Raw genomic sequence first — 24,397 nt, 5'->3', positions numbered from 1 at the left:
GTGAGCCATAGGAACATTAGTTGTTAGGTAATCAGCTCGATTATTGTTACAAGTGAAAAAAAAACATTTTGAAAAGGGAAATTTGGAAAAATATGTAAATGAAGGACATTTTTTAAACTTCTTATATAGCCTATTTAATTTTTTCAAATTAAAATTTTCTGAACTTACCTTTTTTATATTGCACAAACGCACAGATTTAATTGACAACAATTTAGTTTTTTTTAGTGTTTTTATGACAGCATCCCAAATGACAATTTTTGCTACAAAAACATTTAACACCAATTTTGGTTGATTCGATTTATAAAGTCTTATTATCAGGCTTGTAATTGCAATATTTTTGCTTACTGTATGCTTACTTTTTCAGTCCCTTACTAGGGTTCCCTCTTCCTGACTATTAGTAGAGTCCCTTATGGTTTAAAAAAACTTTTAGGATTTTCAACATCTAATCATTTGTATCTTTTGTCTCAACTTAACTGATCGACAAGCCGACATCCCTAAATTTTCCAATCTTCTCAATTTCAATGTCAGCATTGATTTTTTTTTTATTTAACCAAACCTATTTTTAATAGACATCCCAAACTGCAGGTTTTTACCAATTTTATTATTCTGAATAGCATGGTGAATTTTTTAATCTCACTCATAACAACCTTCTTGTCTAAAACCAGGGTTTTTATGTGACTATAACCTTTAAATGTTCCTTCCTGTGTTATTTTTTAAACTGTTAAACCTTACATGTAGCTTTTACATTAGCAAATTTCTCTTTAAGTTGTCCTTATATACACACCGACAACTTATGCATCTAAACTTGTAACATATTTAAATGTTTGAATCTTAAAATGCCAAAATTCAAGTAAAAACTTTGTCATTATTATAAAGGTTTCTTTAAGAAATGAATGTAGATTTGAATGGCTGTAGGCAGGAAGGATCTCCTGTAGAGGTCTGTCTTACAGCACTTCTGGAGATGCCTCTGATTGAGTACACTGTTCTACATGTATTCTAAGGTCTGGGCCTGTTTGCTAATGTTAACATTTTCTTCAGCAGGGGAACTATTTTTGGAATAAATAAAACCATACTGTCTAAAAAGCATTGCGACGTTTTCTTTCCTATTTATTCCCTTACAATTGTTCAACACGTAAAAATAGCTTTCTCTCATTTAAAAGTTTTTAGTAAATAGAGGAAATTGACTCTATGAGAGAGTGATTTGTGTTGTATTCTCCGAGCATGTCTACTTGATGACTTTCTTGTCATGACTTAATTTTTGTAATAGTATGACTAAATTCTTGAAATGTTCAACTTTAATAATTTCCTGGTACAATTTTACCCTCATAGACTTAAATTTACAGACACATTTACGACTAATGTCGTTGACATCAATTTTTTAATTTTTCTCACCTTAGCACTATAACCTCTGAATAAGAAAGTGGCGAATGGTTTCAGACATTAAAAACACTTAGCATTTTGCTAATGGACGTTTGCTACATTAAACATTGTTTATGCTGGTCTTTACTGATGTTTGTGGCCTTTGAGACAGTAAACATACTAATAGTTCCAAACTTTACACATATAACCAAATGATAATAATCATGTTTTTAATGGCATAGTGTTTTTTGTTACTAACATTTTCTGATATGAGATTTAACATCAAATGCTTAAGAATGCAATTTTATATTCTGCTGATAATGTTTTCAATGAATCCATTGTCATAAAAACTTAACATGAGGAAGATATTACTTTTCATTTTACAAAATATGGGTTTGCATTTATATTAGGATATGTGTGGGCTTAGACCTGAAAAGTCTCAGACTAAACTATCTGTACTTTACTTGTTTTCTCAAGCAAAAAGCATGGATTGCTAGCATTAGCTCATATTTGCATTATCTAATTTTTAATAATAGTCTTTTATGTCTTTTATTAAACATGTTTCTTCCAAACAGGTTAAAAACTTTATATGTTGTGATGTTTACTGCAGTGAACTTTGTTTATTTCCGCTCTTTTACTAACAAGGAGTCACAGTTTTGGTTCTGTTATGTTTTCTTTTGAGTATTCAGTTTAACTTTGCTCCTTGTTTTCTAGTTTTTGTTGTTTAATTCTTATTTTGTTGTGTTTTCTGGTTATTTTTAGTTTCCAGGTTTTTATTTGTTGCGCTCTGCTGCCCTCTGGTGTTCTCCTTTTTCCCTAGCTCCTTTCCTGTTTTGCTCTGTTCACACCTGCTCCCAATCTACTAGTTAGTCCTCTCTTTGTTCATTCTTCAATAAATACACTCTCTGCTCAGTTCTGATTCCTCGTCTAACTTCCTCCAGCTCCGTCTCTCTGAGTCTTCCTCCGCGTGATAGTTTTCCCCCCTGATGTCTCCATGGTTTCTGGTTTGTTTTACTTTCTTTTCATGTTTTGATTTTTGGATTCCTGCCTCAGTTGTTTGCTTACTGTACATTAAATTATCAAGAAACTCACCTCTGCCTCCCTGCCTCTGCATTTGGCTCCTCAAACCACAACCAAATCCTGACACATGGTTTCTTTTGTCAAAGCTAACTTCGAGAACTGTGTCTCAAACACATTTTAATGCCATATGAATATGCCTGCATTTTCATACCTTGTCAAAATACAAGGTATCTATTTATTAATTAGCTCTTGGGAAGCTGGAGATGAATTGGCACTAACAGGTTAGCAAATGGTGAGCATGCTAACATGCCTGCTAAACCTGCATGTTAACATGTGTGCATGTTATATCCCTAACGCTCACAAAATCTGCTTTTTTAAACAGCAATAATTTTTACTTTACTTTCAGTTTGTTCCAGTTACTGTATGTGGTTTGAATGTAAATTTTTTCTCTTTGGCTGGGGGAATGGGGGCTTGCGTCCCACTTGGATACACCACATACTCACTGTCAGTAATGGGCTCCATGCAGAAGCCCAGCAGTGCGTGCAGGAAGTCCACAATGTTATTGAGAGAGTCTTTGTTGACATACTCGCGCATCGTTTGGCGAAACTGCACCTTGTCCAGCTTATAAAGATTAGTCAAGCAGTTTTGGGCCTAAAACGAAATATATTTAGAGAATAATAGAAAAGGGTATTTTTTTGGACATGTAGAATAATATTCAAAACAAAATAGACAGTAAACTGTTTCAGAAGCAAATGTTTTTCGCGACCAAGTGTCCAACCTGCATCCTGAGCCGATCTCCTGATAGCCCTCGATGTCCCTCCCCGCATCCGTAAGCACAGCCCAGAGACTTGACTATCTTAATCAGCATGGTTAAAGCCAGGCGGTGGGTGCTAAAAGCAGAACCCTCTTCCTCCTTTTAAAGAATCGAAAGACGAAAACCGAGCTTTAGATATCACAACTGACATTAAACTCACAAAAATACACTCCGAAACCCACCTTTTTATCATTATCCTTGTTATTTTTCACATCATCCTTGCTCCCCTGCCCGCTCCCTCCTCCACTCCCCCCTCCCCCACCTCCATCTCCTCCCCCGCCGGCTCCTGAAATCGCTCCCCCACCCTGAGCACCCCCTCCAAGGCTTTGCCCGCTTGAGTCTTTGGCACGAGCCTCCTGGTTTTCCTTGTTATCAGGCTTGGACAGCCTCTTCCCCATCCCGGGGACTACCCCCAGCTGCAGCAGGCAGTCAATGATGTTAAGTGCCACGTCGCAGATCCTGGAGCTGATGTCGTGACTGAGTACGGCATAAACAGCCCGCAGGACGGCCTAATAATAAAAATGAAAAAAAATGGTAGATTGCATTTAAACACCTGGTCAGGTAGGATGCCCGGGGTAGTTTTGGTTAGTATACTCACCGTTAGGTCCAACATGCCATTTTTCAGAACAAAGTTATTGGTTCCCTCTATGTTCTCGCCCTCTTCCAGACAGGAGTAGTTGATACAGGAGTCGGTGAGGCTCCGGGGGAGGTTGGTGCAGGCCAGTGGTTCCACGGGGATCTCGGGCGCAGTGACCGGGTTGCACAGTTTCTTCATATGCTCGGTAAAGAAGTCGGCGTAGCCCACGTTGAAGGACGCAACGGTTGTGTTGAACGCTGCCATGGTGATGGTCGAGATCTGGGAACGGACTTGAGGGAAACAGTGGGATAAGCAATGTTTTGACTCAAAAACTTGGGTGGATATTAAATAAAAGTGAGATTGCCAAACATTTGTGCAAAAATAAGGTTTTCCCATAATGAATTTATAATTTTTTATTTCTTCATTCAATTAGGCTTCTTTTTTTGTTTTATTTTCAAAGGATTTTTGCTTTATTTACAGTATTTACCCCTTTTCAGAAGGCAAGGCTCTTTACAAGTTAGCACTTTAGAGTTTAAAAACATTACAACATTGATGTGTGTACGTCTCAGAGCCTGAAATGTCAGTAAAAACAACCAACATTTCCAAGGGACAACGATTAAAGTTTTTAAAACTGTCTTTTTGATATAATTTTTTATCTATGAAACCAAATAATGACTTATTCTTTTCTCATTTATAGAAGTTCTTAAAGTTTTTAAATAATTCGTCTATTAGACCTTAAATGATGTTTGCTTTTATTCAAATAAATTGTACTTTTCCCCTTGATTTCGAGACTTAATATTTTTCTATCTCAAAATTTGGCAAAAATGTTTTTATTTATTCCTGGAAGGGAAACTACAGCTTTTAAGTGGTAATATTGTTTATACATTTTTAAATGTTAACATATTATTTTTGAGCCACAAACTAACTGAATGTTGCCCATGTCAAAATTTTTTTATTATTGTTATTTTTATATTTCAGCCAATCAATTATCTATTTGTAGGTAATTAATTTTCTTAATTAATTAATACATTTAAAAACTATACCACACATTTTTCATCAACTTCTTGTTTAAATAATTGATCTTAGAGTACACCCAAGAAATAATATATATAAAAAAGCAATAAATGTATAAATATATAAAAAGGAATAACAGATAATGACTCACCAGGCACTTAGAACATTAGATCACATTTAATTTATATTCATCTAATTTACATGGCTGACAGAAAAATAGAAGTAAATGATTAAAATGTTCACAAATGAAAGAAAAACTACAAAAAAAGATTGCTTAGTGCTTGGAATTTGAAGTCAGACTCAAACAAGACCTTGAATTGTTTTATTTAGTTTTTTGTTTTTTTTAAGCATATAAAAGGTCTTAAACTTTTTTAAAATGTAATTTGAGGCAAATAACAAACAAACAATGAAAAAAAAAATGACTGTTACAATTTTGAATCAAAGAAAACTTAGTCTCCAATTAATTGCATTTTTTAATTTTGCACTTTTTAATATCAAAGATAGAGTTTTATTTTACAAATATGTGCCATTTTGCTACCTTTAAATCAGCTACTCTATTAGAGCAAAAATTAACTTCTGGTCATAATGAGTCTTTTAAAAGTGGCATTTCAGGGCTTCCGTAGAGTCATAATTAATACAATAAGTAAAAGGCAGAAATAAAATCAGCATTTCTTTTTAGTAAAAGATTAAATTACTATGGGGAATTTTCCTTTGAAAATCTGTTAGAGTTCTTAATGCTGCTTTTCATTTATTTGAGTTAAATGCCAGCCATGTTTTTTGTGTGAATTTGCACTGCGTAAATAATAGACCTCTTACATGCTGCTGCAGCAGTCGACAGCGGAGCCCCATATTTCTACTCCACTTTAAAAGTAACTGCTTACTGGTCAATAAATATAATTCTTAGACTTTTTCTATATTTTAAACCTAGAAATTTTTTTTATAGAACTGCTGCAAAAAGAACCAACATCTAATAGATGTGAAACTTTAACCCCCCCTTTCCAAACGTCTCTGAGCTGATGGCCTCACCTTCCTTCACCGTGTTGTCACTGTGGCTGTTGGAGTGGTCGGGCATGTCTCGGAGTAGTGAGTGGTGGGAGTGGGAGTGTTTGGCGCTCAGGCTGTCGGCGTCGGCAGCTGTGTCCGTGCTGCCCCTGCGTGTGAATTTGCCTGGAAAGCAATGCCCACACGAGAGCGTTCAAACACTCGTTTTTTTGTTTTCAGAAATACCTGGACAGCAGATGCTGCTTGAAGTAGATGAGCTGGAAAATTTGCATCTGTGACCTGAAAGGTTTCTCAGCAGCTCAGAATGGGAACTTTGGCATTATTATTGTAGAAATAAAATGGGTAAAATTACGTTAATTATAATGATATAAAAAAAAGGCTATTTATTTAACTTGCTGACCGACGTTAAACTAGAATGCAACACTAATGGCATTGTTGACATACAAAAAATGCCTACAGCACACATTTTAGACCTTATTTAGGGTCTAACAATGTTTTATATAGCTCAACAACCTGAGACCCATGAATACAAGGCCTTAAAAAGTCAGTTACCCTCTACAGGGAAAACAAAAGGTTCTTGAGCCTTTAGGAAATTTGAAATCACAGGTTGTCGGAGCTTATTAGCTGAACCTTCTGACTCACCAAGCCAAAGGGCAAAAACATTATCACCTACCCATGATGGTAGCCTGCCAGCCACCGCGGTCCAAAGCCCGCCGGTCGTCCCCCAGCCCCGAGAAGCTTCCGAAGGAGAAGGTGCTCCGCGTGGGAGAGACGTCCAAATGGTCGTCATGAAGCAGGAACGGCACACCCATCCGCCGCTGGCGCTTCTTCCCAGTGTGATGGAATGGGATGGAACCTTTTCTCTCCCTGTCCTCCTTTCGGTTCTTGAACTACGCAGAGAAATGGCGACGTCAGTTTGTATGGTCCTCATTTCCCCCTTAGCAAAAGGAGAATCTCTCTCTGGGTACAAACCCACCGTCTGACCCTCACCTTCTTGAAGATGTTCATACCCAGGTCAGAAGACAAGTCTGGCACCGCCTGTCGACGCAAGTTGGTGAGTGATACTTTCGCAAAGGTCTCCGTGCTCAAAGATTTGCCTTCTTCGTTGCACTTCAGACTCATGTCCTGTGAAACAGTAAAAAACATAATTTGAAAATATAAAATCTGTAAAAAAAAAAAAAACTTATTGGGAGAAAATACATTAGAAATAATATAACTTGAAATAAAAAAACTGTTTTTGATTAAAAGTTTTTTCTTCTTTTTTTAATTCCAATTTACAGAATATGTCCTTAGCACTCCACAATAAAACACCTGTATGGGGAATTTGACCTGGTGGAGAGTCATTTCTTAGGAGAGTGGTTATCAGCTGTATTAATCAAAATCAATAAAGAGTACCACCTAATAATAGAAGTTAAAGGTACACTATGCAACCGGTGTTGATTTTCCAGCGAGGCTCCCCCCAGAGGGCGAAAGTAAAAGTGCACTGTCGTAAATATGCACAGCTGTTCTCCTGGTTTCTCCGTCAAGCCAGGCGCGGTTGTTTTGAGCTTAGCAGACAGGCGAACGCAACGAATGACTAAGCATCTGACGCGCCGCAAACGCCCTGCTGCTCGAGATGGAAAAATTTAATTTTTGCTGCTCGACGCGCCGCGTCAACCAATCAGAGAAGCTGATCTGGGAGCTGGCAGGGAGAGAGACACAGCGCTGATGATCACTCCTCTTAAACAGTTTATTGACGCCTAAATTAACTTAAAATGCAGAAATCTGCCGGCAGAATATGTTGGCTTTTATTATCCTGCTGCCTGCAGTTTGGATTATTTAGATGAAAAACACCTACCAGCTGCAGCGGTGAACCGCGAGGAGGCGACCCGGCCAGAGGCTGCTGATGAAGGGATTCCTAATGACAGCGAACCGCTGGTATGTGGGGGTCTGAGCGGCTCCGACAGAAATAATATTGTAAGGCAGGATGATAATCTGAATGAACTGACTGCACTGATTACGTTTTCAGGTGTATTTTCTCACTTAAAAACATATTAAAACTACTTTATTCCCACTGATCACAGCAAATATAGCTGCAAGGCAGAGAAAGGATAGTGAAGCTCCACCCAACGCGCATCAGACCCACTTTTGCACCGCGCAGCCAGAGCAGCAAAGCTGCTTCAGCCCGCGTCAGAACTAATTGGTACAAGCAGTAAAAATGAAGCAGCAGACGCGATTTTGCTGCGTCCGGTGTGAAAGCAGCACTGCACAAAGATCGCCACTGTGCTAGCAACGAGCATGCTTTTAACTGGGGGGTGTAGCAGTTCTCGCCGTAAAGCAAGACCGACTCTCGTGAGACTTCTGAGCCTGTGGGTGCGGGTCGGTGCTCCTGCAATTGCAAGTGCGGTATTTCCCCCACAGACCACCAGGGCGGCCGAGAATACCTTTGTTCAACCTGAAATGACTCATTTAATCATCCAAAACGTTATGGAACACATTAATTAACTGAAAAATGTTGCATAGTGTGCCTTTAATATAAGCAAATACACTCACCGGCCACTTTATTAGGTACACCTGTCCAACGGCTCGTTAACACTTAATTTCTAAGCAGCCAATCACATGGCGGCAAGTCAGTGCATTTAGGCATGTAGACATGGTCAAGACAATCTCCTGCAGTTCAAACCGAGCATCAGTATGGGGAAGAAAGGTGATTTGAGTGACTTTGAACGTGGCATGATTGTTGGTGCCAGAAGGGCTGGTCTGAGTATTTCAGAAACTGCTGATCTACTGGGATTTTCATGCACAACCATCTCTAGGGTTTACAGAGAATGGTCAGAAAAAGAAAAAACATCCAGTGAGCGGCAGTTCTGTGGGCGGAAATGCCTTGTTGATGCCAGAGGTCAGAGGAGAATGGCCAGACTGGTTCGAGCTGAGAGAAGGGCAACAGTGACTCAAATGACCACCCGTTACAACCAAGGTGGGCAGAAGAGCATCTCTGAACGCACAGTACGTCGCACTTTGAGGCAGATGGGCTACAGCAGCAGAAGACCACACCGGGTGCCACTCCTTTCAGCTAAGAACAGGAAACTGAGGCTACAATTTGCACAAGCTCATCAAAATTGGACAATAGAAGATTGGAAAAACGTTGCCTGGTCTGATGAGTCTCGATTTCTGCTGCAACATTCGGATGGTAGGGTCAGAATTTGGCGTCTACAACATGAAAGCATGGATCCATCCTGCCTTGTATCAACGGTTCAGGCTGGTGGTGGTGGTGTCATGGTGTGGGGAATATTTTCTTGGCACTCTTTGGGCCCCTTGGTACCAATTGAGCATCGCTGCAACGCCACAGCCTACCTGAGTATTGTTGCTGACCATGTCCATCCCTTTATGACCACAATGTACCCAACTTCTGATGGCTACTTTCAGCAGGATAATGCGCCATGTCATAAAGCTGGAATCATCTCAGACTGGTTTCTTGAACATGACAATGAGTTCACTGTACTCAAATGGCCTCCACAGTCACCAGATCTCAATCCAATAGAGCATCTTTGGGATGTGGTGGAACGGGAGATTCGCATCATGGATGTGCAGCCGACAAATCTGCGGCAACTGTGTGATGCCATCATGTCAATATGGACCAAACTCCCTGAGGAATGCTTCCAGCACCTTGTTGAATCTATGCCACGAAGAATTGAGGCAGTTCTGAAGGCAAAAGGGGGTCCAACCCGTTACTAGCATGGGGTACCTAATAAAGTGGCCGGTGAGTGTATTGTGTCTTTAGTTTGAATGAACAGTTACATGTTACACTTTTTTCAGTGTAAGAGTTACTGCACTTATGAGAAAACTTTTGTGCTTCTCCGTCTTAAAAAAGCTATAAATGACCAAAGTCAGAAGATGTCGCTGTTTGTTTGCGGTCAAACTGTGCTGATTAAGATCCTCTAAAGTGGACCTGCTTGCCACTACCTGAGTCTTGTGAGTGTTGACCAGCGATGGAGTTGCGGCCACCATGGAGCTGCTCCGTGGCCGTGGCAGAGGGATGACCAGGGGTTCCGGGGTACGTTCGGGTCTCTCCTCCATGATCTGCTTTAACCGCTGCAGGTAGTACATGAGGGCCCAATGCACGCCCTCCTCCGTCCAGTGGGGCTGAAGCAGGCAACGCAGCACCGCAACGTCAAAGTAGGTGGCGTACCGCGCTCGATGGGCCAGAGACGCCGGCAAACCAGCAGGAGCCGAAGTCCTTGAGAGCAAAAAGATTAAACCTTTAGCATACTGTAAATTAGCCCTTCGTTAGGGTGTCAGCAGAATGCTTGTTGAGATGATTGTTTTTTTTCGGCCATCAACACTTTATTTTATTAAGCTCAAATGAAACTAGCTCTTATATAAGGGAGAAACAAAAAAAAGTGGTTAAAAGGTTAAGAGGCAAAAATTATATGAAAAAAAAGTTCAGATTGGAGACAATTTCATAAAGCGAGAATAATCGCCCTTCTGGGCTTGACAGTTGTTGGAAGACGTTAAGCATCTTGATCAGACGTCCCTAGTTGGTTGGAGGAGACATAGAGGATATGAAGCTATGCCCGTCTCCATGTCCAGAATGAATAAAAACCAAAAGAAACAAGAGAAAATGAGAGTTTTCCTTCAACTCTTCAAATTAAACCAAATTTCTTCATCTATCTTAACAGAATCACCACCCCAGTCCATGGCGAGGCGACGGCTCTGAATAACACACTCTCTGTCCACTCATTTGAAGACTTGATGCTAATATCTCACATCAGTTTTCCTTGTGAATAACCCTTCTCAATATTTCTCTGTAGCAAAGGAATAAAACCATAAATAAATGGTTATGCAATTGCTCTAAGATTAACAGCCATCTTTGCTGACTTTTCTAAGATGGTTGTCATTTCACCCTGATGTTGTGTTTACACACACCTGCTAATTCCGTCTTAAACGATCCATTTGGAAGGGTGTAATATGGGTTTATATGGGAAAGTTGTAATTTTCCTTATTTTATCCTATCTTATCATATTATAATTTGGTTTGCTCTATTGTAAAAAGTTGCACTACAAGAAACAAATTTCCCACAAGGGATTAAAAAAGTCATTCTGATTCTGATTTTGCATCTTGTTTCTTTCTAACTTCAATTCCCAATTTTAAAACATAATAATGGGCTTATTACGGTCATTGCTGATTTGTTAACTAACACTGTCTTATTTCCCACATGCATGGGGTAATTATGCATCGTTGCAACTCGCAAATTTATTCATTTTTTGCTTTGTCTCTCAACAGAAGAAGCTTTCCAGGTATTGTGGTAAGAAGCTACAGCTACTGTCTCACATAATCAGGGTAATGATGAATGCCAAGCTTTACAGTAGATGTAATTAACACAATCATAGAGAATATTCAAATTATATTTCATACCGTGAATTTGCTCACTTATTGTAATCATAATCAGAGTTTAAGTTATCAGCTTTATTTCAAACAAACCCCACCGGCTCCTTTCTGTCTTGTTGTGAAGCTGGCTAGTAGAAATCTTGGTGGCCACAATGCAATGCGCTGCTCTCAGTAGTGAAGGGAAAGTAGAGACGACAGTTTAGTTTTACCAGCTTAGCAACTTTGTTGCCATATTATGGGACTTCTCAGATGCGTTGAGCAACTTTTTGGATCTTTTCGTGTTTCAAAAAAGCAGCTAGAGCCAAATATAGTGCATTTTTTCTCTGTTTTTGGAAAGTTCAGCGACTTCACCTGAATTCCTTAAAGCCAAGCATACACTGTCCGATTTTTGGTTGTTTTTGAGACAATTTTCCAGTCATGCGACAAGTTTGGGGATCGGGACGAACAAATTGTGTGTCTTGCAGTATTCAAGGGGGTCAAAGAAGGTTATGTCATGACGAGCTCCTTATCAGAAATCTTAGGTCGCAAGAAAATCAAACCTTTGATATTTTGGTCTTGGCTAATGAAAGAATCGCATGTTGAATCGGTCATACTGAGACTGAGAACTCTTTCCTCTGAGATTTTGAGATTACCCATGATAAAAAAAAAATAGAAGTTTCTTATCTTTTTCTAGCTACTTCTTCTTATTGCAGGATTGTTCAATGTACTGTACGTTAGAATAGATATCTGATTGCACACATGCATTGGTTTATACAGAGTGAGGACATACAAACTGTGAATTTTATAACTCTGCGATTGATTTGCACAATCTGACTTTGGGCTGTGAGCAACGATTGAAAATATCAGAAATGTATCCCAGGCTTAAGGGCTGTTAATATCTTCCTATATCTCTCAGTGCTGTGTCACAGCCACAGAAAAAGCTGCTTTTGCTCTCTCCCTACTTCCATACATGTTGTCTTAAAAGACACAAAAAGAGTTACTATGAGTCTCTCCCTACTTTCCCAAACGTTAGTGGATAGGGCCTAGAGCTTGGATTCCTGAGGTTCTGAGTTCGAGCCCCAGACTGCCACTCTGTGTCTCTGAGCAAGACCCTTAACCCGTGACTGTGCCCCACGAAGGCAGCCCATATGCAACATTGTGTGTGCAAAGTTGCAGATGATTTCGCCATTGATTACAAAGCAGGATATATTTATAATGTTAATGTAGTTTTTAATCAAGTCCCTTTTTTCTGAAATGGTTACGGTAAAAAAAGTGACCAGCTTGAATCCCTAATTAACCTCGTAATGCGTGGCGAATAAATGAACTACCGCAGTGTTAGCCCACCACCGAAAAAAAAAGACATCCTAGAGGAAGCCCTGAATTTGCAAACTTTTTTCCCATTTCAAAACACAATAAGGCATCCAGACAGACTGCTGCTACTGTCGTTACTACCTGGCATTTGGTTCTGATGCTTTCTCATATAGATTAATTAATAATGGGTCGTCCTATGATTGATTTTTGACTTCCATTTTGAGGATATAGTCAGAAGCCCATGAAGGAATTCCTTTCTACCCTGGCGCTGTGTTAATACACACCTTCCTGCTTTAAAGGTGGTCATACTGATCATAACAAGCTGATGAGGTGAGATAAAGTAAGTGATATACTTTTAGATATAGTAAGTGATATACTTTTAAAACCAGAGAAAAGATTGACACCATATAGACAAACTCCAATCCCTCTGAGAGTGCTGCATAGACTATATACTGCGTAAATATAAATCATAGCGCCCATTACTGCCCTGACCGAGAATCTCATTTTGGGATATGGGGTTATATTTGGAGAGATATTTAATGGGACAACGTATGACGCAACTCGGTGTCCGTGGTGTTTAGACCCACTTCTGACAGTCTGACAACTCTGCTTCGTCTTGCCTCTTTTGAATTTTCGCATCAATTATATGTAAAAAAAAAAAAAAGAAAAGCATCTCCTTCCTGTTTGATGTAAAGACTTGTTAAGTTTTAACCGGAGTAGCTCCAGAACTGTTATACAAAAAGCTATTGACCGCTTTACCGGCATTTCTTTGCATATAACAATACTACCCTACTCCTGTTGAACAGGCCTTGTTGTCCACTCCTGCCACAATGCCTCATTAATAATACATCAAAGAAGGACGGAGAACAAGGGCAAAGTCCCCCTTCAGCATCGCAGGGAGATAGGGAGCCTTGGCATACGTGAGTTCACTATAAATAAGCTGGAATGAAGGTCAGCGGCTGCTGCAGAGCTCAACTGTGGAGAAACGTATTGAAAACGGCGAGAAGGGGAGCGAGAGACGCAGGGATGCTGGTATAATGCCGGCTCCTTTTTGCTGCTCCTCTGCTGTTGTGTTAGGTTGTCACGGAAACCGAGTGACGACAGTCCCCAGCACACTAATCGTTAAGAGACGGAGGAGAGATGCAGCGGCGGTGAGATGGCGAGGGGGTTGCCGTGGAAACTGCCTCCACATCGGGAGTGCTCGGAGAGAGAGGCGCGGACCGTGGCGCCGCGGGACAGGGCCGGAAGGAACGCATTAATCACCCCTCTAAAGCTAGAAACAATCACATCGGAGCAGAGGATAAAAATAGGAATCTAATTGTTGAAGGAAACACAGAGATGAACTCAGAGTTTATTCGCCTTTTTTTTTCCCTTCTTCTCTGCAAGAATCCTGCAGTCTTATTATAAATTCCAAGCACGGAAGAGATGCAGATAATCTGACTGAGAAGAAGGCAGAAGGTGTATGGAGTGAATTTTGTTCCATTATTGTCGCAAGCAAAGAACACATTTTGTAAATGGCATTTTGAAAAACAAAAACAAAAAAAACAATCCAAAATTAGACTTCCAGGTTTTGGGATTAGTCCTTTCTAACATTTTCAGGTTTTTTTTTTTTTTTTTTCTATTTATACCTAATTTATATTACTGATTTAAATTGTCAAATTTTCTTCTTTTTTTTTTCAAATTTGAATTGAGTTCTTTTCAGCTTGTATTTTTAGATTACAGTCTCCTCACTTCCGTAAGCAAGCTTTCCTCTAAATTGAGCAGTGAAGATGCATTTCTTTTCGTCTGCATGGCTAGAGTTAATGTTTGTATTGTCCTTTTATGGTAGGAATGTTTATAAAGTTTCAATCTGAAAAAGAGAAATTTGAAAATATATATTTTGAATATATAAACTTTAGAAAAAAGAAATAAAAAACACATTTTATAGGGTTTAAAAGAGTTTAAAAATAATAAAAGTGGAAAAACATAAAAAAAAAATTGGAAGATAAAAATATGTTAGTAATTGAAAAAAGACAAATTTGGAAAAAAAAATATAAAAAAAACAAACAAACTGAAAAGATACATTTGGAAGAAAAAAAAAAAAAAAGAAAAAACACAAAAATTGTTTAGTAAAAAAAAATTAGTAAAGTTACTTTTAAGAGTTTGCGAGAGTGATTGACCAGCTGACCCGGAATAAGCACGCAGATGTGTAAGACAATGACAATAAACAAAAGAGCTAGCCAGGAGTCAAACCTAGAATCTTCTGATCCGTAGTCAGACGCGTTATCCATTGCGCCTCTAGCCCTAACTAGAACAAGAAGTAACCATCATTGTTCAAAACCCCGAATAAAGTCGCATCATAGAAACTTAGGTTGAGAATGTGGTAAATACTAGGAGTGGAAAAGCTAAAACAAATGCCCCGTGTGAGGGTTGAACTCAGCCTCAGCAGATGGCCGCTCACACTGAGCCTGGTTCTGCTGGAGGTTTCTTCCTGTTAAAAGGGAGTTTTTCCTCTCCACTTTCGCTACAAGCATGCTTAGTGTGAAGGATTGCATTTGAGTCAATGAGTCAATGCAATCAACTGGTTTTCCTTAGATAGAAAACTTTGTATCAATTTGACTGAATGATCTGTAAAGTGCCTTGTGATGACGTGTTGTGAATTTGGCGCTATAGAAATAAACTGAATTGAATTGAACTCACGACCTTCAGATTATAAGACTGCCGCGCTGCTTACTGAACCAACGAGGCCATGAAAACATGCATAGGGACAGGCAGATCAGATCTGTTCCTCCAGCATCCTAATGCAAGAGATTGTTGGTTCCAGTCCTATCTGCTGTGCAATCCAGTAGGTTGCTTGTCTGGAACCAGCCTATAGCCCAGTAGTCAATGACCTGAAACAAAGCCTACAATACATTGTTTTTTTTTTTTAAACAAGGCCGCTGATATGGGTTTAGGCCTCCTTTTCTGAGCATATTTTAGCAGCTCTTCTTTGACTTTCCCCTTCCTATAAACGTGCACTGATAGATCCATATCTGTGCATCAGTACTCTAACATATTCTTTCTCTGAGGTCGAATAAAAAAGGAGGAAAATAAAGTTGTTTTTTATAAAGTAACTTTTTGTCAGCTGCTTTGCAGTATTGTCTTGAATTATATCCTTTTCACAATTTCAGAACCTTTTCCAAACATAAAGTTTAACGTCTGAATTGTCTGAGTAATACGACTCCTGTAGACTCAGAGAGAATCTTACAGTTTGTTTTGTAGCCATCTTGCTCTGAGTTCAGCATCAGAACTGTATCACTCTAGCTGGAGTTGAAGAGGGAGGTCCATTTTGACAAACTGTCTTTTTGTTTCCCCATGTTGGCACCTCTGGAATCCCACGGGTATAAAGAATGGGCAAGCGTGTGGTAGCTTGTTGGGTTAATTAATTGTACATAAGTTATTCTACTTTAATCATATTATACTTACACATTTTGTTATCTCTATCTTACTCATATTACAAAGAGTGTTAAAACATTTAGTTTTGTTTGCTGTGTCATTAATGTTTTTTAAGTCTGTGCAGGAGGGATGTTGACTGCGACTGCTGTTAACAGATGTCGTTAAGGGTGTGGAGGAGAATGGAGAACTGTGCAACTAGATAAGGAGAGGGGTTCTCCTTATCCTCTGATGTTGTATGATGTTGTATGATGTTGTACGAAAATTCTGGTTTCAACTGGGTTCTGTTCCCTCCCCCTTTAGCGGTTGAAACCACATTGTAATCAGGGCGTTTCTTCAATAAAGGGCTTGGAGAGCAGATACTGCTTCAGAGTGGGTTTGAAGTTGTAACTGAATGCAGTTTCTGATCCCCTCTCCTTGCAAGTAAAATATACTAAATTCTCTGTGTCATTCTTTGTGCAGGTTGCTGAATAAGGTGTTTGGTGTTCAAACCTAACATTAATTGGTCCTTCGAGCCGGATTGCAAGATACCCGACGACCCCCAGCAGGTGAGTGAGATCCAGATAAGCCTGCGGCCGCAGCAAAGAGACCCTTTACGGGACTGGTCTCTCCCTTACAAGCTGGGGTCCGACGGTTGAAGCATTTCGAGGACGCAGAGAATTGTGAGTAGTTTTTCTTTTAATAAGGAGTGAGTGAATTATTGGAAGAAAAATATATAAAATATAAAAATTTATAAAAATATAATAATATAAAAAAAAAGAAAAAAAGATCGAAGTGAAGGGCGTGGGGTCACGAGATTCCCCTTTTGAAGTCCTCTCAGCGTGGGGTCACGAGATTCCCCTTTTGAAGTCCTCTCAGCGTGGGGTCACGAGATTCCCCTTTGCAAACAGTTTAAACCTCGTGAAGGACGGCGGTGTCCTCTATCTTAAATAGTTAAATTCCGCATGGGGTAACGAGGTCCCCCTTTTGTACTAAAACCCTGACAATTCTAGACTCTATCAGGTAAAATAGAAATTTTAAAACAGTTAAAGTCTGCGGGAGGGCAGGCTCCCCTAGTTTGTAAGGGCAGGCTCCCCGAGTTGTAAACTAGTTAAATTCTGCATAGGATAGCGGCGTCCTCTGTGTTTAAAATAAGTAAACAGAAATAAAGTAAAAGTTAACTGCGCAGTGAGTGTGTGTGTGTGTGTGCGTGTGTAAGGAAATATAGATATCACTAGATATCTGTATTTCATACCAAAAAGACAAGGGTTAAATGGTGAGCTTTTGTGGATGTTTGTAGACAAGAAAACTCCACCTGTAAGGGTTGAAGTGAGTTTTACCACAAAAAGTCGTTGATCACCATCTTGTCTGAAGCCCCAGTGTTTAGAACACGACAGGTGTTGAAAACCCACTGGGCCCAAATTTAGTTCAAAATGGGAAAGGGGCAAAGTAAAGAAAAACAGAAGTTATTGGAGGAACTCCAGTGTAAAGACTGGAAAGCAGTTGAAAATGATGACCCATGGGCGGTAGAGCCGTTGTGTTACTGGATAAAAAACTACGGTTTTAATGGTAAATTGAGCACCACAAACATAAAGGAATTGCAGCAAAAAATAAAAACAAAAAGCAAAAATAAAGACACTTTGATGGCAAAAGAAGGTTACATGCAAACCATGGTTTGGATGAAATTAGCAGGACAGAGAGAAGAGGGAGAGCGCAGAGCTAAAAGAGAGAGAGAGGAGAGACAAAGAAAAGAGAAAGAAGGGAAAGAAAGAGAAAGTGAAGAAAGAAAAAAGGAAAAGGAAAGATCAATAATGTTTCATAGAAAGGAAGATGATGAGTACGTAGGGCCCTATTCTGACCTGCTACATCAAATACATAATCTCCCACAAATGGGAGGTGCTGCCGCTGCAGCCGATCCCTCAGCTCCCCCACTCACGGGGGATCCTCCACAATATACTCCCCCACAGCATATACCTCCTCCAGAAGGATCATTGAAAACAGCCCCTCTTCAAGCAGCTTCTCCACAAGCTAATACCTCCCAGGGATATATTACTAGGTCCAAAGGTTCTGTAGGAGATTGGTCAAAAACTTTAGCGACAACATTTAGTGACGTCCCCACAGGCACTCCGAGGGATGCCTGTAAAACAGGAAGGTGTAGGAGAAGTCCTTACGCTTCCTTTAGTAGAATTACCAAACCCCTTAGCGGGCCAGGTTGAAGGAAATAACCGACAACCAGCCACAATAATGGTATATAGAACCATAATGGAAGAAAGAAAAGCAGCAATACTGCATGCGCCTAAGCCACTTACAAAGAAACAAATGATGTCCTTCTTAGGACTCACTAATTATTGCAGAAGCTGGGTACCAAATTATGCAGAAATAACTGCACCGTTAAACTTACTTATGTATAAAGAGGAACTGAAAATGTCAGACAACCTAAAATGGACATCTGAAGCAGAAGCGGCCTTCTGTAACATTAAGCAGGCTATGGTGAGCAGTTGCACGTTAGCACTCCCAGACTATGAAAAAGAATTTGTACAAATGGTGGACTGTAAAGGTCATTTTATGACCTCGGTCTTAACTCAAATGCATGGGAATAAATTACGGCCAATAGCATACTATTCTACTAAATTAGATGCTGTAGCATGTGCACTTCCACACTGTGTGCGAGCAGTGATAGCTGCTTCATTGGCAGTAACGTCCAGTGCTGACATAGTATTATTCCATCCACTGACATTAAAAGTTCCCCACTCGGTGTCTGCTTTGCTTTTACAAACTAAAATGACTTTTCTATCCCCAGCCAGACACCTCTCATGCATGTCTTTACTTCTGTCACAGCCGCATTTGAAAATAGAACGCTGCACGGTGCTGAACCCAGCAACACTTATCCCCACACCAGATGATGGGGAATCTCATGATTGTGAGGCTCTGGCTGAACAAACTGCTAAAAGTAGGCCAGATTTGAAAGACACTCCTTTGTCAGAAGGAGAAACATTATTTGTTGATGGATCCTCTAAAAAAGATGAAAAAGGGAAAACAAGAACTGGTTATGCTGTAGTGACACATACCGCTGTGCTAAAAGCGGAAGCTTTACCACAACATTACTCTGCACAAGCAGCAGAACTGATTGCTCTTACTGAAGCATGCAAATTGATGAAAGACAAAATAGTAACTATCTGGACAGATAGTCAATATGCTTATGCTACAACACATACGTTTGCACAACATTGGAAAAACAGAGGCATGATAACATCAACCGGGAAACTAGTGACTCATGCCAATTTACTGAAAGAACTTTTACAAGCAGTACAGCTGCCAAAGCAGCTGGCAATATGCAAATGTGCGGCCCACACATCGGGAAAAGATGCTGCTTCAAAAGGAAATTCCTTTGCAGATAAAATAGCAAAAGAAGCTGCTTTAAAAGAAATAACAGTATTAACATTAACAGACAATTCACTAAAAGACGACATCTTACAAGACATGCAGCAGCAATCTCCTAAACAGGAACAAGAACAATGGAAAAGCAAAGGAGCACGATTAAAGGAGGGGATTTACACCTGACCAGAAAATAAACCAATCCTTCCAAAAAACTTATACAAATGGGCAGCTATATTGACCCATGGTAAAACCCATGTGTCAACCGGAGGGATGGTAGGATTGGTAAACCAAACATATACGACCTATGGTTTTAATGCTTATTCAAAAAATTTTTGTAGAGCATGCTTAATATGTGCAAAGCACAATGCTCAGGGGAACCTAAGGCCTAAAAGAGGACAATTCCCAAAGCCAAACTACCCCTTTCAACATATACATATGGATTTTATAGAACTAAGCCCTAGTGAAGGTAAAAAGTTCTGTTTAGTAATAGTTGACTCGTTTTCTAAATGGGTAGAACTGTTTCCTACAAAACATCCAGATGCACTAACAGTCGCAAAAGCATTATGCAAAGACATAATTCCCCGTTATGGGATTCCAGAGAAAATTTATAGTGATAATGGCACACATTTTGTAAATCAGATAATAACCAAAATAGGACAAGCCTTTCACATAGACTTGAAAAACCACTGTGCTTACCATCCACAAAGCGCAGGCCTTGTGGAAAGAACGAACGGATTCGTTAAAAAACCGACTTAGGAAATGTATGGAAGAAACGGGAAGATCATGGACTCAATGTTTGGATTTAGTTAAACTACACATAAATATTACAAGTACGACCGGGTTGACCCCTTATGAAACAATATTTGGCAGACCATATAGACTTCCCTATTTTAATAATAGCTGGGAAACAGATGATGAAAGTACTCTAGCAGACTACATGAGAAAGATGCTGGAGCAACAAAAGCAACAGCTGAACCAAACTGACAGTGTCCCACCCTCTGTGTCTCCACAGGAAAACCAATTAGTTGAACCAGGTGATTGGGTCCTCATAAAGAGCATAAAGAGGAAACATTGGTATTCACCTAAGTGGGAAGGACCCTATCAGGTTTTGTTGACCACTCCAACTGCATTAAAAATAGCTGAAAGAAGCGCATGGATCCACTTGTCACACTGCAAGAAAGTGATAGATAGATCAGATGAGTAATGTGTAAAATCACTTTCTTAATTATTCTGTGGAACCTTACCGTACTGCTTAGCACTCTAGTAATTCTACTGTGGTACCTGTTATAGAATACGCATTTGGTCTCCTTCACCGACCTTCAGAGGAAGTCCATCGTACAAAGGGGGTTGTATTTTTTAGCATACAACCATCTCAAACTGGTGAAGGTTCAACAACTCTGCCGAGAGGTCATAGGAAGTAGACCACTGTGTAAAAGATTACCCATAGGAAACTTTTTGAAGTTTGAACCTAGATGATGTTGCAACTTTTCATATTAGTTTTGTTTTTAGCTCTCACTCAGGGCAAGGATTCTTGTTGCCCCCATGAGCCAGCTATTTGTAAAAGGGACGTCTATCTCTGCTATAACTCTACTAGAGTAATCAGTGTAGTGACTATTCCTTTTCAAACATTCTCGCAAAGATTTAAAATTGACCCGGGAGATTGGCGAGGTTATGATTTCTACCTATATCCCCGTGTAGTTCAAAGAACTCAAAAGAGTTGGGGAGACGTTTTCAGAACCACTGGACAGTGGAAAAAAGGATCGTATGGATGGACATCTTTAGCTAAGAAATGGATGAGTAGAATATCAGGGTTCACTGTTAACCATGCCTCCAAAGTTTTCACTATGACAATAAACTCCACAGCAGAACCCCTTGAGAAGGAAGGCTGTTCTTCCTCATTTATATGTGCACGGTCTAGTGAAACCGATCCGTGTTGGACATTGTATCTGTGCTCTGCAAATGTTACACAAGAAGAAAATGAGATACAAGGGATTCTTACTTCTGCCCAAGGTGAACAGATAAAAATTCAAAATATTAATGACCCGCTTAAAACGGATGAACTGTTTCAAGTCACCACTGGAATCTCTGGGCAAACAAATAACTGGCTTTTAATGGCAGAACAAGCAGCTAAAACAGTGTCCACTGATTGTCTTGTGTGTATGGGAGCCAGACCGCTGTTACGTGTGGTTCCTGCCACCATAACTCCTCAATGTCTTCTAAATATAATGAATTATACAGTTCCAACTGATAATTGCACCTATTGGGATAAGATCTATCCCCTGACCACAGATGAGAAGAAAAAACCAATCTTTTTGAAGAAAGTGGCTGTGGCAAATTTCACCTGTGTAAACAGGACCGGAGTGGGCCCAAAATTGGGTACACTAAATGAAAAACAATGTGCAAGCATTTTACTGGTATCCACCTTTTTTAAACATCAATCCCGCAGTGACATCTGGTGGTGGTGTGGAGATGACAGATTGTTTGACAGACTTCCATGCAACACCACTGGATTGTGTGCTGCAGTCACCTTGATTTTACCTGTTTCTATTACTTCACTCACAATGGATGAATTGTTAACGACTGTAAACAGTATTTTACCACATACATGGCATACTAGAAGAAGGAGGGCATCTGAAAATGCGTGGAGTCCAGATGACCCTACTTATATTGACAGTATTGGAGTACCCAGAGGTGTTCCAGATGAGTATAAACTAGTGAATCAAGTTTCTGCAGGATTTGAATCTTTCTTATGCTGGTGGTGTACTATAAATAAAAATGTAGACAGGATCAACTACATCCATTATAACGTCCAGAGGCTGGGAAATAAAACAGAACAAGGCTTCTCCGCCGTCCATGAACAATTGTCAGCTACCTCTCTGATGGCTTTCCAGAACCGTATTGCTGTTGACATGTTGTTAGCTGAAAAAGGTGGTGTGTGCTCTATTTTTGGAGATCAGTGTTGCACCTTTATTCCCAACAACACTGCTGCAGATGGCAGCCTCACAAAAGCCCTTGAAGGCCTTCGCTCTCTTAACAGCAAAATGAAAGACCATTCTGGAGTTGACACAAAAATGTGGGATGGATCTGGAGACATTTTTGGTAAATACAAACAACTGGTACTTTCTATTTTGATGTCTGTAGCTATATTTGCCGCCATCCTGACCTTATGTGGATGTTGTTGTATTCCATGTATTAGAGCGCTGCTAAATAGACTAATTACCACTGCAATACAACCCATGAAAACAGAAATGTATGCCCTTATGTCCACTGAGGAACACCTATCGGATGATGAAGACAGCGAAGAGGATGAATTCTCTTTACACTTTCCTGACTTTTATCCTAATCCCAACGACAATAACCCACCAGTTTAAAGTACCTCTGAGTGTACCCTTTACAGCTAAAAAAAGAAAAAAGAATGATTTCTTAGTTGAAAATCTGAAAAGAAGTAACTATTGAATGATAAAATAAATAGCTTAAAGTGAATAAACAGGAGGGAAATGTTGGGTTAATTAATTGTACATAAGTTATTCTACTTTAATCATATTATACTTACACATTTTGTTATCTCTATCTTACTCATATTACAAAGAGTGTTAAAACATTTAGTTTTGTTTGCTGTGTCATTAATGTTTTTTAAGTCTGTGCAGGAGGGATGTTGACTGCGACTGCTGTTAACAGATGTCGTTAAGGGTGTGGAGGAGAATGGAGAACTGTGCAACTAGATAAGGAGAGGGGTTCTCCTTATCCTCTGATGTTGTATGTTGTACGAAAATTCTGGTTTCAACTGGGTTCTGTTCCCTCCCCCTTTAGCGGTTGAAACCACATTGTAATCAGGGCGTTTCTTCAATAAAGGGCTTGGAGAGCAGATACTGCTTCAGAGTGGGTTTGAAGTTGTAACTGAATGCAGTTTCTGATCCCCTCTCCTTGCAAGTAAAATATACTAAATTCTCTGTGTCATTCTTTGTGCAGGTTGCTAAATAAGGTGTTTGGTGTTCAAACCTAACAAGCTTTTTTTTTTTTTTTGCCTGTCCACCAAGGAAATGCTTTTTGGAGAGTGGATTTGTTACTCTTGAGGATTGGTGCAGCATAGCAAAACTATATATTTTAATCCACAGATGTTCAAAGTTAAAATCTGCATGCAGATTGTTCCAAAATGTCCAAAATTAATGTTGTGGCGTATGGCATAACAAAGCCAAACCATAAATAATTGATTTTGCCTTCCAATTCCGTCTTCTCATGAGGAAAGCAGAGTGGCGCAGCGGAAGCGTGCTGGGCCCATAACCCAGAGGTCGGTGGACCCAAACCACCCTCTGCTGTAAACTGTCATTTACTGTCAAGCTGTTATGCCAGATTTAAGCCTGCTCAAAATTGAGCAGTGACATTTACAACAGCTGTTATATTTTTCTCATTAAATATGTGTCCAATGCAATCTCCTACCAATCCTACTAATCAACTTTTCAAACTACTTGAAATTTAAGAGGAGAAAAGGCAACGTTTTAAAGAGATCAGTTCTGGAATGCGTTAAAATGCTGCTTTGAAATAAATCCCCCTCTGGTAACTCCCATACTTTTACAAATTCTCCAAAACTTTCAAAATGTACTCTTCAGCCAGATGCCAGAATTTGTTGGTTCAAGTAACCTTTGGGGTGGATGCAAGTAGAATGGTGCTATCATTTTCAGGCTATTAACACCTGCCTAAATCTAATGTAAACAAGCATCTTTCACTGAACCAGGCAAAGAAACAACAGAAACATTAAAATGTTTTTTTTCTACATACTTTGTCCAACTTGCATTTTGGGATTGCCTTTTATTCCAAATTTCAATCCCCAAACGGGTATTTATTTACAACAATTATGTAACAAAACTCACTCCATAAAAGCACCCAGCGATTGGGTGGGAACCCAGAAAATCTGGTTCCCCACATAATCAGTGGCCTAGCCAGAACTTTTATGGCACTAGTGGCTCGTTTTTATGAACAGTAGGCTGACAGGAAAGGGGCTATGAGAAAGAGGAAAAGACATGCAGCAAAGGACCACAGGCCAGATCTGAACCCGCGTCGATCCAAGTCAGGGACCAAGGCCTCCATAAATGGGTCGTTTGCTGTAACCACTGTGCCACCAAAGAACATCCGCCTGAAAATGTTTTAAAGGGGAGGCCACGGAGGGACCAATGTGCAACCCATTGGTG

General features: G+C 39.8%; 1 protein-coding gene across 10 annotated transcripts in view; it reads right to left on the bottom strand.

Annotated features, from left to right (window-relative positions):
- Positions 1 to 24,397, bottom strand: part of LOC119780808 (protein unc-80 homolog) — a 98,581-nt gene that overhangs the window by 66,861 nt on the left and 7,323 nt on the right. For all 10 annotated transcript variants that reach the window (XM_038280995.1, XM_038280996.1, XM_038280997.1 and 7 more), the window contains exons 8-15: positions 9,729 to 10,002; positions 6,777 to 6,911; positions 6,460 to 6,676; positions 5,811 to 5,951; positions 3,792 to 4,060; positions 3,376 to 3,702; positions 3,158 to 3,292; positions 2,883 to 3,030 (exon numbers count right to left, since the gene is read on the bottom strand). In XM_038280995.1, the coding sequence (XP_038136923.1) occupies positions 2,883 to 3,030; positions 3,158 to 3,292; positions 3,376 to 3,702; positions 3,792 to 4,060; positions 5,811 to 5,951; positions 6,460 to 6,676; positions 6,777 to 6,911; positions 9,729 to 10,002 (1,646 nt within the window). The remainder of the gene's footprint in view (positions 1 to 2,882; positions 3,031 to 3,157; positions 3,293 to 3,375; positions 3,703 to 3,791; positions 4,061 to 5,810; positions 5,952 to 6,459; positions 6,677 to 6,776; positions 6,912 to 9,728; positions 10,003 to 24,397) is intronic.

The sequence above is a fragment of the Cyprinodon tularosa genome, unplaced genomic scaffold, assembly GCF_016077235.1.
Source record: "Cyprinodon tularosa strain WSP-4 unplaced genomic scaffold, ASM1607723v1 ctg166, whole genome shotgun sequence".
In the NCBI taxonomy this organism is placed as follows: Eukaryota; Metazoa; Chordata; class Actinopteri; order Cyprinodontiformes; family Cyprinodontidae; genus Cyprinodon; species Cyprinodon tularosa.
This window is presented reverse-complemented; position numbering and strand designations above follow the sequence as displayed.